We start from the raw sequence: 14,418 nt of genomic DNA, 5'->3' as shown, positions 1-14,418 counted from the left end.
GGTGTGTGGGGGGGTAGTTGTGGGAGGGATGGGCAGTTGTGTGGGGGAGGGGCAGTTGTGTGGATGGGGGTAGGTGGGGGGGTAGTTGTGGGGCGGGACGGGCAGTTGTGGGGAGGAGGGGTAATTGTGGGAGAAGGGGTAATTGTGTATAGGGAGAGGGGGCAGTTGTGGGGGGAGGGGCAGTTGTGTGGATGGGGGTAGGTGTGTGGGGGGGTAGTTGTGGGGAGGGACGGGCAGTTGTGGGGAGGAGGGGTAATTGTGTATAGGGAGAGGGGCAGTTGTGGGGGGAGGGGTAGTTGTGTGGATGGGGGTAGGTGTGTGGGGGGTAGTTGTGGGGAGGGATGGGCAGTTGTGTGGATGGGGTAGGTGGGGGGGTAGTTGTGGGGCGGGATGGGCAGTTGTGGGGAGATGGGTAATTGTGTATAGGGAGAGGGGCAGTTGTGGGGGGGAGGGGCAGTTGTGTGGATGGGGGTAGGTGTGGGGGGGTAGTTGTGGGGTGGGACGGGCAGTTGAGGGGAGGAGGGGTAATTGTGTATAGGGAGAGGGCAGTGTGGGGGGGAGGGGCAGTTGTGTGGATGGGGGTAGGTGTGTGGGGGGGCAGTTGTGGGGGGGAGGGGTAATTGTGTATAGGGGGAGGGGTAGTTGTGGGGGGGTCCTCCCGTGAGTTTAGTCCCATGTGTTTGCAGGCTCGGGGCCATTTAGATGGAAGCTCTTGGGAGGGGTGGGGGAGGGCAGGGGCTTTGTCCGCCAGTGTGAACCGTGGCCCAGCAATGCTGCCCAGCGATTGCTCCCCCAGTGCTGACATGCAGCCACCTCTGGGGTGAAGCCCAGCAGCTTGGTTCACACACACCCCTGCGTCCTGCCACATTTCTGAAGGGTGTGCATTACAGGGAGGGCCCGGCCCAGGCCAAGGGCCTGCTGTGCCAGGGCTCTGCGCAGACAGAGAGTGAGAGGGAGCCCAGTGCCAGGCCCAGAGGTTGGCGAGCCCAGAGATTCTGGGCCAGTTATCCCCAGTGCATGCTGCAGCCTGGCCCCCAGTGATGCAGCATCAAAGGGACCTTCCCCCATGCAGCCTCCAACAGCTTCTTCCCCTTTGATGGCTGGCAGAACAGGCCGTAGGGAGCCGGCGGGACCCGCGGGCAAAGGGAGCCGGGCTCTGGCAGCAAAGGGGCCTGGGAGCTGCAGCCGCACAGCTGGGTGGATGGCAGAGGCAGGGCAGAGACGCTGCGGGCAGCCCCTGGCACCCCTTTGCCGCAGGGCTCAATGGTGCAGCGTGACCTAGTGGGCACACGTTTGCATCCCGACGGCTTGCAGCCATTACAGAGCCCGGCGCACGCTCTGCAAGTGTCAGGGTGTTAGCCCCCAGCCCCATGGGCTGCTGCCCTACATATGTCCTGTGTTGTCAGCTTGGCGTGCCGTACTCTTCACGACACTATCCCGGAGCGTTGCTGTGTGTCCTCAAATAGCTGCCGTGCTCCACTCCAGAGGCAAGCTGCATTCCCAAACTAGTTGAGCCGTCCCGGCACGGCATTGCTGTGCGACTGTTACTCACCTCCAGCACCCATCCCCAAAGGTGGCTGCGTTTCAGTGCTGGGTGAGCGATCCCTGCGCAGCTTTGCTGTGTGGTTATGAACCAGCTGTCGCAGCCCACTCCAGAGGTGGCTGCATTTCGGTGGTGGGTAGCAAGTCTCTCACCCTAGGAAGTTAGGCCCGAGCCAAGACCTTTCTCCCATCGAAGAATGTGCCCTGCCCCTCAAAGTCACTCAGTGGCAGATCTGTTACTAGAACCCCTTGCTCTAACCACTCGGCCCCACTCCCCTGCCACAGCTGGAATGGAACCCAGGAGTCCTGGCTCCCAGCCACCCCTGTCAAAGCCAACTAGAGTCCACTCCCTTCCCAGAGTCAGTCCAGGACCCGGCTGTCCTGTCCCCACCCATATTGCTCTAACCTCTAGACATTCCCCCTCACCTGGTCTTCCCTCCCCCGGTCCCTGGCATCTGGCTTTGCTGGAAGCTCTAATGAAATTAAATCTAATTAAAGCAGCAATGACCTCAGACATCTGGGCCCGGGGAATTAATGGGGGGAAGCAGGAGATCGATTTCGCATGGCACATCGTACCTCCTGCACGGCTGGGGACAGCGCCTGATGAACCCCCAGCCCAGTGCCCGGAGGAGGCTGCCAGTTTATCCTGGGGAGGGTGGGGGGTCCCTGGGAAGTGGGGATCCAGGCTCTCCCCAGGGTCTGCCGAAGATATGGAGTAATTGTTGGGGGGGTCCCCTTAGAATCTACCCCCCTACGCAGAGGTCTCCCTAGCCAGCGTACTGCTGCTGTGGGTGCAAACGAGGATGGGCAAATGAGGACGGGGTTGGATCCTGCCTGGCACCCAAATCCCGGCCAGCTGCTGCAGTAGGCTCCTAAACCCAGATGCTCAGAGGCATTTAGGCGCCTAACTGCCACTGGTCGATCTAGGCACTAGGAGGATCCAGCACAGGGACAGGTAGGGTCATAACACAGACAATGGGTGTGTGGCCCATTCCCCCTCACCCGCCCAGGGGGCAGCATCCATGGGCTGGCAGGTCAGGCAGGGCCCCATCCAACCTCCCCCCTCAGCTCCACGAGCAGGCAGTGTGGACAGACCAGACCTGGTGTCTGCACCAACCTACTCCAAGAGGCAGCTTGGTCTAGTGTTGGGAGTGGGGTCTGGGACCCAGGACTCCTGGATTCTAGCCCCAGCTCTGGAAGGGAAATGGCGGTCCAGTGGACTGGGGCGGGGGCTGGGAGCCAGGACACCAGGGTTCTAGCCCCAACCCTGCCACTCTCTGGCTAGGTAGCATTAGACAAGGCCCAGCCTGGCTCTGTGCCTCAGTTTCCCCTTTGAATCTATGGGAAAACCAGCTAAATAACTACACACAATCCTCTAAATTCACCCAGAAACCCACATGGCTTCATCTGGGCTTCTATGGGGGGGCCCCTTTCCTCTTGATCGCTTCCCCTCCCCTGAAGTCCTAACTCAGATCCATCTACCAACATTCCCTTCCGCAGCCCAGTTGGAGTCGACAGGACTGCAGGGACCAAGAGCTCCCCCATCCCCATGCTGGGTCTTTCCAGGCACCGGTTGCAGGCGTTTAATGCTAAGGAGAAGACAGAAGACACTCCCCGCTCCCCCCCCCCGGCCGTTCTGCACTGGGGAGCCAGGCTACAAAGTAGAGGATGGCTGAGCTAAGGAGAATCAATCATTGGGATTTCGGGGGCGGGGAGATCCCAGGGCCCAGCGTGCCCATCCATCAGGTGCCGCGAGCTGGCAGGGTGCAGCCGGCTCGCTTGTCACAGCCTGCTCCCGACATCCTCTCCCAGCTCCGCAGCCTATGCGGCAATTCATCAAACCCCGTGCCCCGGGGGGGACAGCTCCCGCGCTGGCACGGACGGGCGTCTCTTTGCCGCTGGGCCCAGGCGCTGCCCTTGCCATTCATTCCAGCTGATCCATCCTCAGGCTTCAGGGGCTCGCGGGCATTGGGGTCAGGAAGGAAATACCCCACCCTGCCCTTGGGCCCCAATTCTTCCCACAACATCCCCGATGTCTCCAGAGCCACCCCCCGCTTTCCCAAGCACCGGCCCAGCCCTCTCCCGCTTCCAGTGTGACTGGAGCTGCCCAATGGGGGGCGCTAGGGGGCTGCCAATCACATTTGATTGGGGAGCTGCCAATCATACTCGCTGGGAGGGGCTGGGGCTGCCAATCACACTCCAGGAGGGGCGGGCAGGAGCTGTCAATCACATTCGACGGGGGGCAGGGGGCTGCTAATCATATTCGATAGGGGAGGGAGCTGGCAATCACATTCGATAAGGGAGCTGTCAATCATACTCACTGGGAGGGGCTGGGGCTGCCAATCACACTCCAGGAGGGGGGGGCAGGAGCTGTCAATCACACTCATGCACTGGGGTGGGGGCCGGCAGCGATCACTCTCCACACCCGGAGTTTTTGTTTCATTCGCTTTTTTAATCACATTTTCCCCTCGAGTTTATTTTGTTACAAAAATATGAAGAAATCTCAGCCCGTGGGGGGGGGGGGGGGGGGGGGACTGAGCCGGGGGGGTGCTGCCCGGAGCACGGGGGGGGGGGGGGGACTGAGCCGGAGGGGTGCTGCCCGGAGCACGGGGGGGGGGGGACTGAGCCGGAGGGGTGCTGCCCGAGCACGGGGGGGGGACTGAGCGGAGGGGTGCTGTCCGGAGCACGGGGCGGGACTGAGCCGGGGGGGTGCTGCCCGGAGCACGGGGGGGGGGGGGACTGAGCCGGAGGGGTGCTGTCCGGAGCACGGGGGGGACGACTGAGCCGGGGGGGTGCTGCCCGGAGCACGGTGCGGGGGGACTGAGCCGAGGGGTGCTGCCCGGAGCACGGGGGGGGGGGGGGACTGAGCCGGAGGGGTGCTGTCCGGAGCACGGGGGGGGGGGGGGGACTGAGCCGGGGGGTGCTGCCGGAGCACGGGGGGGGGGGACTGAGCCGGAGGGGTGCTGCCCGGAGCACGGGGGGGGGGACTGAGCCGGAGGGGTGCTGCCCGGAGCACGGGGGGGGTGGGGGGACTGAGCCGGAGGGGTGCTGTCCGGAGCACGGGGGGGGGGGACTGAGCCGGGGGGGTGCTGCCCGGAGCACGGGGGGGGGGGACTGAGCCGGAGGGGTGCTGTCCGGAGCACGGGGCGGGGGGGACTGAGCCGGAGGGGTGCTGCCCGGAGCACGGGGGGGTGACTGTGACCCCCGACCCAGTGCACAGCTCAGCCCGGGGGGGTGATCCCAGCTCGTCCTGGCCCCCCCAACCCCATGGCACCTACTTCTTCACTCAAATGCACATTTTATAGCTCCTGACGGCGCGGTGACGAGCGATCGACAGCTGGGGGGGCTCTGTCTGGAGGGGCCCTGCCTGCCCCCACGGCGGGCACCACGCCCGTGGCTGGGGGCTGGGCAGGATGGCACTGCCAGATGTGGGGGGGAAGCAGGGGAAGGCTCGTGCTGAGATCCAGGGGCACGTCTCGGGAGCCAGGGCTGGGCCCCTCCCTCCGTGCCAGGGCTGCGAAACCAAGCCCGCTGCAGGGAGACACGCACAAGCGTGTGACCACCCCGCGGATCCACATCCAGGCACTCACCGGTGCACAGCCGCACACACGCAGGGTCACAGGTGCACGCACAGCCACAAAGGATGCAAACTCACACCAGTGCACAGATGTGCGACACACCCAACCCCCCCCCATGGTCTTACTTCACACTCTCTCTGCTGGAGTCTCTGTCGCCCTTTGCCACCTTAGCCGTGCGTGGGAATCCGGCCATGATCTGCCTTCCCCCTCGCCCACAGCCCTCGGTCGGCTCCTTCCCAGCCCTGCAGGGGTCTAGGGGGGTCCCTGAGCAAGGGGGAGAGCCTGGGGCTGGGAAAGGGGAGCAGGCAGGAGGCCCCCCCCCACGGCTTCCGTCCCGCAGCACTGGGGCGACCCCGCGGCCTGCAAGGGGCGGGGTGCAGTTGGGCAGGGCTGGGCAGGGGGCACATGGGGGAGAAAGAAATGGGGGGAGGCCCTGGTCCCCTCCTGAATAACGTGCTCCCTCCCCTGCGCAGGGGGCAGGGGTGGGCATGGCTCCAGGGGAGCGAAGGGAGAGCGGCACCCGCTTGCAGCCGGGCTGACCCAGGGGTGCAGCGCTGGCAGGCATCGCCCCATCATCCCCGGGGCCGGCTCCTGGCTCAGCCACGCAGCCCGCTGGGGTCAGAGCCGGGAGGGCCGGCAGCAGGCAGCTCTCACCACAGCCCCAGCCCCCCCAGGAGGAGCAGAAGGGCGGGTTGGCTCGCCCCAGGCGATGGCTGGCAAAGGTACCTGTCTGCGCTGGGCCCCGAGCCATCAATCCGTACACCCCCCCCACATCACTGATACATTTACACACGCATGCCTCTGCCAATCACACACCAGCTAACCCCCCCACATCACGGATACATTTACACACGCACTCCCCGATATCCCGGATACATTTACACACAGACATGCATACCCACAAATCACACTCCAGCCAACACCTGACACCCCCCGACAACACCCCCCAATATCACGGATACATTTACACACGCACACCCCCACCAATCACAACGCCAGCCAGCACCCCCATATCACTGGTACATTTACACACGCACACCCACGAATCACACTGCACCCAACACCTGACATCCTCCCCCACAATATCACGGATACATTTACACACAGACACACACACACCAATATCCAGATACATTTACACACGCAGATGCACACACACACCCCCGTGCCGATTTGCACCTCTGGATACGTGTCACTCGGTCGCCCTGTGCAGCCCCTGGCCCTCGTCCCCCCATTTCCCAGCAGGGATGGGGCCACCGGCTCCGGCTGCGCTGCTCACATCTCCCCCCGCCCGTCCTTCCACCGCGGTCCAAGGGGATCCGGCTGCGTCAGCCCGGTCTGGCCGGGTCCCGAGCGGTTCCGGAGGACCGTAGCTGATGGAGCAAAGAGTCCGGTCCACAGATCCCCACAGGGCTCGCCACAGCCCGGGGTGGGGGCGGCCGCACAGCGTCCCCCGCGCCCGTTCCACGGCACCCCCTCCAGGCGGCTGGGAGAAGCCCATCTACCAGCCCCACCAGGGCGAGGAAGGGTCCTTCCCCGCCCCCTGGACCGCTGTGGGAGCTGGGTTTTTATTCTGGGGGGCGGGAGGGGGTTCAGCCGAAGTAGGGGCGGTCGTGCTGGAAGTTGTAATCGGGGCAGACCTTCTGCACCAGCTTGTAGTCAAAGCTGCAGAAGGAGACGAAGATGCAGATGACCTTGAAGGGCTTGGCGCACAGCCAGGCGGCGTGGCTCTGCGTGTGCTCGGTGAAGCACACCTTGGCCGGGTCGTAGAGGCAGGCTTGTTCTTCCGGCCCGGTTGGTCTTCTCGTACTCCACGTGGCAGTTGAAGGCCCTGGGCTCCTTGGCCTCGGGCAGGGTGGCCTGCTGGGGCTCGGTGGCCGGCGGGGGCCCCAGCACATCGAACTCCACCACCTTGCCCGGGGCACGATGCTGACGGAGACGTTGCCCAGGCTGGAGGAGTTGTGCCGGAAGTAGACGCTGAAGGTGCCGTTGACGTGGTCCACGATCTTGCCCGTCACCAGCAGGCTGAACTTGAGCGTCTTGATGTTGAAGTAGAAGTCGCCCCAGCCGAAGATCTTCCGGGCCCGGCCCGTCTTGAGCAAGGGCTTGCGTTGGCCCGGGGGCTCGGCACCCGTCTGGTTCCTAGGCCAGGCCCAGGGGGTCAGGGCACCGGCCTTGGCCTTTGAGGGCTCCCCGGAGAACAGCCGGGCCGGGGGCAGGGGCGGAGGCTTCAAGGCGCCGGACGGGAGGGTCTTGAGGAGCCCGAGGTGCCCAGCTCCAGGTAGCCCAGGTTTTGGGTCATGTGGCCCTCCACGCAGACCACCTGTGGGGGGCAGAGAGCAGGGGGCAGCGAGTCAGCACAGCCCCACCTCCCAGCACAGTCCTGACCCCCAAGTCCCTGTGCCCCCAGCCCTGCCCCCGATCCTCTGCGCCCCGCTCCCCAGCATGGCCCTGCCCCAATCCCCTGTGCCCCAGTTCCACTCCCCAGCACAGCCCTGCCCCCAACCATTGTGTCCCCACCCCCTGTCTCTCACTCTCCAACACAGCCCTGCCCTGCCCCACCCCAAAACCCTGCCAAACTCCCCGAGTCAGCAGGCTCAGTGCCAAGGCCTCGGAGGGTCCCTCAGAACCGGGCCCGGGTCCCTCACGAGCGCCAGGCCCGGCACGAACGCTCTCCGGCCCCAACCGCCGCGCCAGAGCCCCGGGGAGGGAGCTCCGGGTGAACCGAGGGGCTGCTGTGGCTGGTTTTATGGTAGCATCGAAACGCCGGCGCGCCAGAGCCCACGAGGCTCACGTGAGCACCTGCACGCATGCTCTCGCACGCTCACACACAAACACACACGCATTCACCTTTGAGCATCCCCCTTTCTCCCGCGGCAGTGTGTTTTCCACTACCCCCACAGCACACACACACACGCACTCACACATGCACGCTCTCGCACGCGCACACCAACACGCACGCTCACACACACACACACACACGCATTCACCTTTGAGCATCCCCCCTTTCCTCCCGCGGCAGTGTGTTTTCACTACCCCCACAGCACACACACACAACGGCTGAGCGGCAGGTGGGGACATGCTGGAGACAGGCTGCTGCGGGTGTAATTCACAGGTACAGGGACCAGGCAGGGATCCTCATTAACGGAGCCGCACAGGCGAGGACTAAATGCAACAGGCAATTTACCAGCCTGGGCCAAGGCAGGCCTGGGGATATCCAGGCCAAGCCCATCCTTGGGGCAAGGCCATGGGCACTAACCCAGCCCCGGCTCGGGGGCGATTCTGCTGTGAGCCCTGCTGTTTCCGGCCTTCCTCTTTCCCCGAGGTTTCCTGCCCCCAAAGCACAGCCATGTTCCCAGGTCCCCCGCCCGTCCCCCGGGGGGAAGCAGACCCGGGGCGCTGTGCCGGGTGACCCAGGCACCCACTGTGCAGGGAAGTTTTCAGGCAGTTTCTAACTACAGGAAACGGGCGCCTGGCAGTTCTTGGCACCCACGCTGGCAGCCAAGCCCCATTGAAATGCAGGTGGGAGGGCGGGGCTGGGGGGGAAGCCCAGTGCCGCCTGCCTGGGAAGCCTAATTGTATTATACGGAGCCTCTGATCTGCAGCTGAAATGACAGGGCCGAGCGCAGTGGGTGCACGGGGAGACACCGGGCAGGGTCGCTGGAACACACCGCGCCCCCAGCTTCCCTTAAAGTTCCCGGGGGGCCCTTGGAACAAGCTGCCCCTGGAGAGGCCCCAGCGATGAGCCCCCGCCCTTCGCTGGGCGGCGGCTCTTGTCCCAGGGACTCCGGACACCATGCAAATATTCATCCCCCCCCCCCACACACACACTCTCAGCGGGCTGGGGCATACCACTCCCCTGCGTCGTCACAGGGAAACTGAGGCACGCAGCCAGCGGGGAATTTCCCCCAAGGCGAGGCAAGAACCCAGGAGTCCTGACACACACCACCTCCCTCTTCTGCCCTGCTGCCACCCCTCGACTTCGCTCCTCCCTTCCAGGGCTGGGAATGGAACCCAGGAGTCCTGGCCGCACACCTGGCTTCCGAGAAGGGGCGAATGGGTGGGAGGGGGAGGCTGGAGTCAGGACTCCTGGGTTCTATTCACCTGTGGTTAATTGGCTGTTTCTAAGCTCCTTCAGCCCTACCAAACTGCTGCTGAAAGGGGTTACATATGAGCCGTACCCAGCAAACCCCACGCCAGTTCACTGCCGAAATGCAGCCCCTCTGGGGTGGAACACGGCCGCTGGCTAAGAGCAAACAGCCCGGCAGTTTGGGACAGGAAGTGAAGGGGGCTGTCGGTACGTGCATTGCACTGTGTCCCCTAGAAGATGCCAGAAAGGGATGGTGCCAGGTGCTGGACACGCATCCCTGCCCCAGAGAGCTTACCGGTCTCCATTCGCCTGCGAGATCAGGCCCTGTCTCCGGCGGGGCTACTCAGCACGTGGCTCATCTTCCACCTCTTACCCAGCCCCCATCCCTCCACTCTACCTACTTATCCCCCCCAAATCCCGGCCCGCGCTGGCTGCAGTTTCTCTGAGCTGTCTCTCCATTTATCACCCCCCCGCCCCCCCTCTGCGGCTGGTCTCCACCCGGCGTGTCTCAGCTGCGCTCCGGTGGCTTTTGATCACGGCGCGGCCCAGCCTCGTCAATCACTGTCACTTCCGGCGCTGCCGCGGTGGCAGGTTTTTATGCTCAGCTCCAGACGACCTGGTTTCCCAGGCAAACAATGTGGGGGGGGGGGACAGTTCGGAGGCGGGGGACTGAGGAGCCGGTGTGGGAAGATCGGGGGGGCTGCGTGTAGGTTCGGGACCGGGTTGTCCTGGGAAACTAACATACTCCCAGGCTGAATGGAAGCTGGCCGGGGGGGCGAATCTAGTGACACAGATGGAGTGAGTTTGTCAGGTCTCAGTCCAGCTCCCAGGCCCCGGGGGGTTTGAAACCCAGGAACTAGGGGTGCTGGTGTGGGGGCTAACTGGCCTGGTCCTTGGTTACTCCGTTCCTGTACCTGGCCGGGGAGGGTGGGGGGGGCAGGTGGGGGCAGCCGCGGGGTGAGCCGGCGGAGACAGCGCCTGGGCCTGGCAGCGCGGGGGGGCCTGGCACCTGGAGAAGCCAGTGGCCTTCCTGGCGGGCGGCCCCTCGGGGGCACAGGGCGAGCTGCTCCCACCTGGCAGGGCCCGGAGGTCTGACGGGATGCGATGGGTCCTCACCCAGCCTGCCCCAGGTAGGGGATCCGAGCAGCCCCCACCCCCGGCCACACGCCGGGGCCCAGCCCAGAGATGCTGCCGTTCCCCGGGGCCTTCAACACCCCCCACTCCCATGACGGGACAGATGGCACCAGCCCCTCAATTCACGGCTCGGCCCAACGCCTGGCTCCTCCCTGGCACCAAGCCGGGAATGGGGAGTGGGACACGGGGCCCTGCCCTGCTCGGGGAGCTGGGTCTGATCCAGGTCCCCCTCCACCGCACCTGGGCCAGCCCTTCCCCCTCCCCAGCTGCCTGCCCCCCCCCCCCCCAATCTCTCTCTCTCTGAACAAGATCAGCCTTATCTATACTCCAATGCAGCTTCAAAGCCGGGTGTCTGAGCTGCCAGGAGCCGGAGCCCCAGCGTGGGCAGGAGGTGGGGGGACAAGGGGGGGCCCCCAGGAAAGAGTGAGACCTCGGGGGGGGGAGAATCGAGAGAGAAGGGGGGGAAGGGAACCACGGCGGTCATGTCAATCACCTGCCCCCCCCCCCCGCCCCGTTATCTCCCATCTGCCGCCCAGCCCAGTGCCTGCCCGCGGTTATTAATCCTGCTGCTCATACATATTCATTGCCCCCCCGCCCCCCTCGAATCCTGTCAGCGGGGGAAGGGGTGGCCTCCTGTGCGGTGCAGGAAATTACCAGGAAATGAGCCCGCCCGAGACGCTGCCCGTGATCCCCCCCCACCCCCAGCTGCACCTTCCGCGGGGCTGGGTACCCGGGACTCTCTGCCGCGGACTCACCAGCAGTCGGGGAGGGGGGGGATAAAGGGGCAGCTGGGGGCAAATGATCCATGTGCGGGAGGCAGCGGGGAGCAGGGGAAAGACCTTCCCACCGCCCCCACCCCAGATAAAGGGGCAGTTAAAGCTAGTTCGGCCCCCGCCACAGGGCTGGGCTAGCTGAGGGCTGCGGGTCAGGAGTGAGGGGCACCGGCAGATCTGCAGGGTAGGGGGGGAGATAGAGGCTGGGATAACAGGGGGCTGTGGGTCGGGAGTGAGGGGCACCAGCAGATCTGTGGGGTGGGGGGGAGATAGAGGCTGGGACACAGGGGGCTGCGGGTCAGGAGTGAGGGGCACCGGCAGATCTGTGGGGGGAGACAGAGGCTGGGATAACAGGGGGCTGTGGGTCGGGAGTGAGGGGCACCGGCAGATCTGTGGGGCGGGGGGGAGATAGAGGCTGGGACACAGGGGGCTGTGGGTTGGGAGTGAGGGACAGTCATTTCAGGAAGGTGTCAAGTTTGTGCTGATCTCTGGGGTGCTGGCACGTCGCCCCCTTTCCCGAGGTCTCCCCCCGCCTGGTTCCCAGCACTGGCCTCTCTCCCTGCAGCTTTGCCATCTCCCTGCTCAGCCTCCCCCCCCCCGCCGGCACTGGGTATCCCAAAGCAGGGCAGGGTTGGCAGCCCACCAGCACCATCGATCGGGGGGGCAGCGCGGGGGTGGGAAGGGCCCCACTCTGCAAATACCTGGGGGCAACAGCCTGGAGCTTAAACACCCCACAGCCCCTGCTCCTCCCCCCAGGGGAATTCAGGGCCCTAGGCCCAGTTTGACTTGTCTATTGGGGTTGGGGGGGGCAGCCCCACCGGGGGGGGGACTCTGCACCTGCCTGAGGCTGGGGGCGGGGGGGGGGGTCTGTGCAGCACCTGGCACTGCCCGGCCTGCCGGGGCCCCCATGTCAGCTGGCCCTGCCTTCGTTAGCACGCAGAGATTAATTGGCACTTGTGAGCGACACTCCCCAGTGGGCCCCCCCCGCGCAGACCCAGCCAGGCCAGGGGTTTCCAGAGGTGAGCGGCAAACAAGGGGCTGGTGACAGGTCCCATTAATCTTGGCCGGGGGGGGGGAAGCACGGAGCCGGTTCTAACGAGCGGAGCCAGGTGCATCTGTCAGGCCCTGACAAGTGCAGGGCTGAGATGGGGGGAGGGCATGGGGGGGGGCTGGTGAGTGACAGGCCCTGGAAAGGTGACTGCAGAGGGAGGGTCTAGAGGAGTCCGGGCTGCGGGTCGGGAGTGAGGGGCACCGGCAGAGCTGGGGGGGATACAGGGATTGGGACAGCTCCCCCCTTCCCCGACCCGCCAGGAGCCCCTCGGTGCCACGGGGGAACGGCCCAGGTCCGGCAGCGCTGCAGAAACGGGGCCTCGGCCGGGGGAAGGGAACCGGGGGGGAGCGGGGATAGTTAATTAGCCCCCCACATTGCCAGAGAAGTGACAGCCGGGGGGGGTGCCTTGGCCCCGAGCCCGCAGCCCCCTGCTGGGGGTGACAGCACCAGGGGGCGGGTGGGAGGCTGAGGAAGGGAAACGAAGGAGCCCATCGTTAATGAACTGGCAGCCCCCCCCCCCCCCGCTGCCAGGGACGGCTGAAGGAGCTTGGAACAAATGGAGCCCGGTGGAGCTGGCCAGACGGCTGAAGGTCGAGAGAGACGGTGTCAGGTGGGGGGGGGGCGGGGGGAGTGGGGCTGCAGAGCAGGAATGGGAGGCTAGGGGGTGCTGGGCAGACAGGGGCAGAGATGGGGGAGATGAGGGGCAGAGACGGGGGGCAGAGATCCACACTTGACCCCACTGCAGGACAGAGTCCAGCCCCCCCAACCCCGCCCCGGAGGTCCCACGGAGTCCGGCCGACGAGAGCCCAGCCCCCAGGAGCCCGCTGCCCCCCACCGGCCCGGGCCCCCACCGAGCTCAAAGGCGTTTGAAAGACGCAGCCCATGGCCCAGGCCGGCTGTTCGGTGCCCCCCACGGACGCTGGCAGATGCCAGCTCTGCCAACTCCTCTCCACTCGCTGCTCCTCTGCCAGCTGCCGGCCCCACATCCCAGGCTGGGAGGGTAACGCGGCCCCCGGTCCCCCCCGCCCCCAGCAGCGGGGCTCCGGCTGCAAGAGGCAAATTCGCTGATGCAGTTTTGTGTCCGTTCCCCCCCCTCCCATTAATGTCTGCAGCACGGTCAGGGCACAGAAGGGAGTCGGGGAACGGACACGGGGCCTTTCCCCTCTAGGGGCACCGGCTCTGCCCTGGGGGCTGGCTGGCTTGGGGGGCTGGGGAATGGGGCATGGGGCCTTTCCCCTCTAGGGGCACCGGCTCCCATCTGCCCCAGGGGGCTGGTTGGCTTGGGGGGCTGGGGAATGGGGCATGGGGCCTTTCCCCTCTAGGGGCACCGGGTCCCATCTGCCCCTAGGGCAGGGGGCTGGTTGGCTTGGGGGGCTGGGGAATGGGGCATGGGGCCTTTCCCCTCTAGGGGGCACCAGCATCACCCTGTTAGGCCAGGCCCCTGCCCCATTGACAGAGATGCCGTGGGTGGGATCTGGGTGCCAGACTTGCCCCGCAGTACCACCTGTGCAGTGGGGAGCTGCCCCAGCCCAGCTGCCCTCCGCCACGTGGCTTGAGGAGCGACTCCCTCGGCTGGGAGCAGTAGTAGAGCTGTACCATCCGCGCCCGCAAACGCTGGGGCAGCCGCTGGAGTCTCTCACGCAGGCCCACAGCCGCCGGCACGTGGATGCCCAAGCGGGCCACCTGCCTCCCCGCCGCGGAAACTCCGGCAGCCCACCCGCCATCCATCGCCCGTCTCCCTTCCCCGCCCCGCCGGACCCCGCTAACCACGCAGCCAGATCAAATATTCCGACGCGGCTGTTTTATGAACGCGCCCGACGCACCCCGGCTAATAAATATTTCATGGCCCGGGGTTTGGTCTTTCCCTTTTGGCTCTTTCTCCCTGACGTGCGTCTCCTGCCTTCCCTTCGCTCTCGCTCATCTGCGGGGCGACGCGCTTCGGGGCTCGGGGAGAGAGAAATCTCCCCCCCCCCCGCCCCCCCGCCAGCCCTGGGAAAGGGGCGCAAATGAGAAGCCAGAGAAGCTGAAGCGGGGGGAGGCCAGAGGCAAAGATCCGGGCCCAGGTGACTCGTGAACCCCCGAACGAAGGAGAGAACGAAGGGCCGCACCGAGCCAAGCGGGGATGTGACGATGGGGGGGGGGCCGCGGGGAAAGAGCCTGACGAGGCCAAGATGAAATTGAATCTCGCTCTCAAGGCGACGCATTAAAAACGTCCCCTCCAGCGGCGTGGGAGACAGAGGGGAGGTGAAC

At 65.5% G+C, this 14,418-nt stretch overlaps 1 protein-coding gene across 1 annotated transcript; it reads right to left on the bottom strand.

Annotated features, from left to right (window-relative positions):
- Positions 1-6,144: 6,144 nt before the first annotated feature.
- On the bottom strand, positions 6,145-13,896 carry NXPH4 (neurexophilin 4). The gene is given in 5 exon segments (XM_073319200.1): positions 6,145-6,908; positions 6,910-7,042; positions 7,045-7,386; positions 7,389-7,443; positions 13,765-13,896. Coding segments are annotated over 5 exon segments (858 nt in total). The 3' UTR covers positions 6,145-6,712.
- Positions 13,897-14,418: the final 522 nt, after the last annotated feature.

The sequence above is a fragment of the Lepidochelys kempii genome, chromosome 20, assembly GCF_965140265.1.
Source record: "Lepidochelys kempii isolate rLepKem1 chromosome 20, rLepKem1.hap2, whole genome shotgun sequence".
NCBI lineage: Eukaryota > Metazoa > Chordata > Testudines > Cheloniidae > Lepidochelys > Lepidochelys kempii.
The sequence above is the reverse complement of the archived record's forward strand: the minus strand, read 5'-3'. Positions and strand labels throughout refer to the sequence as shown.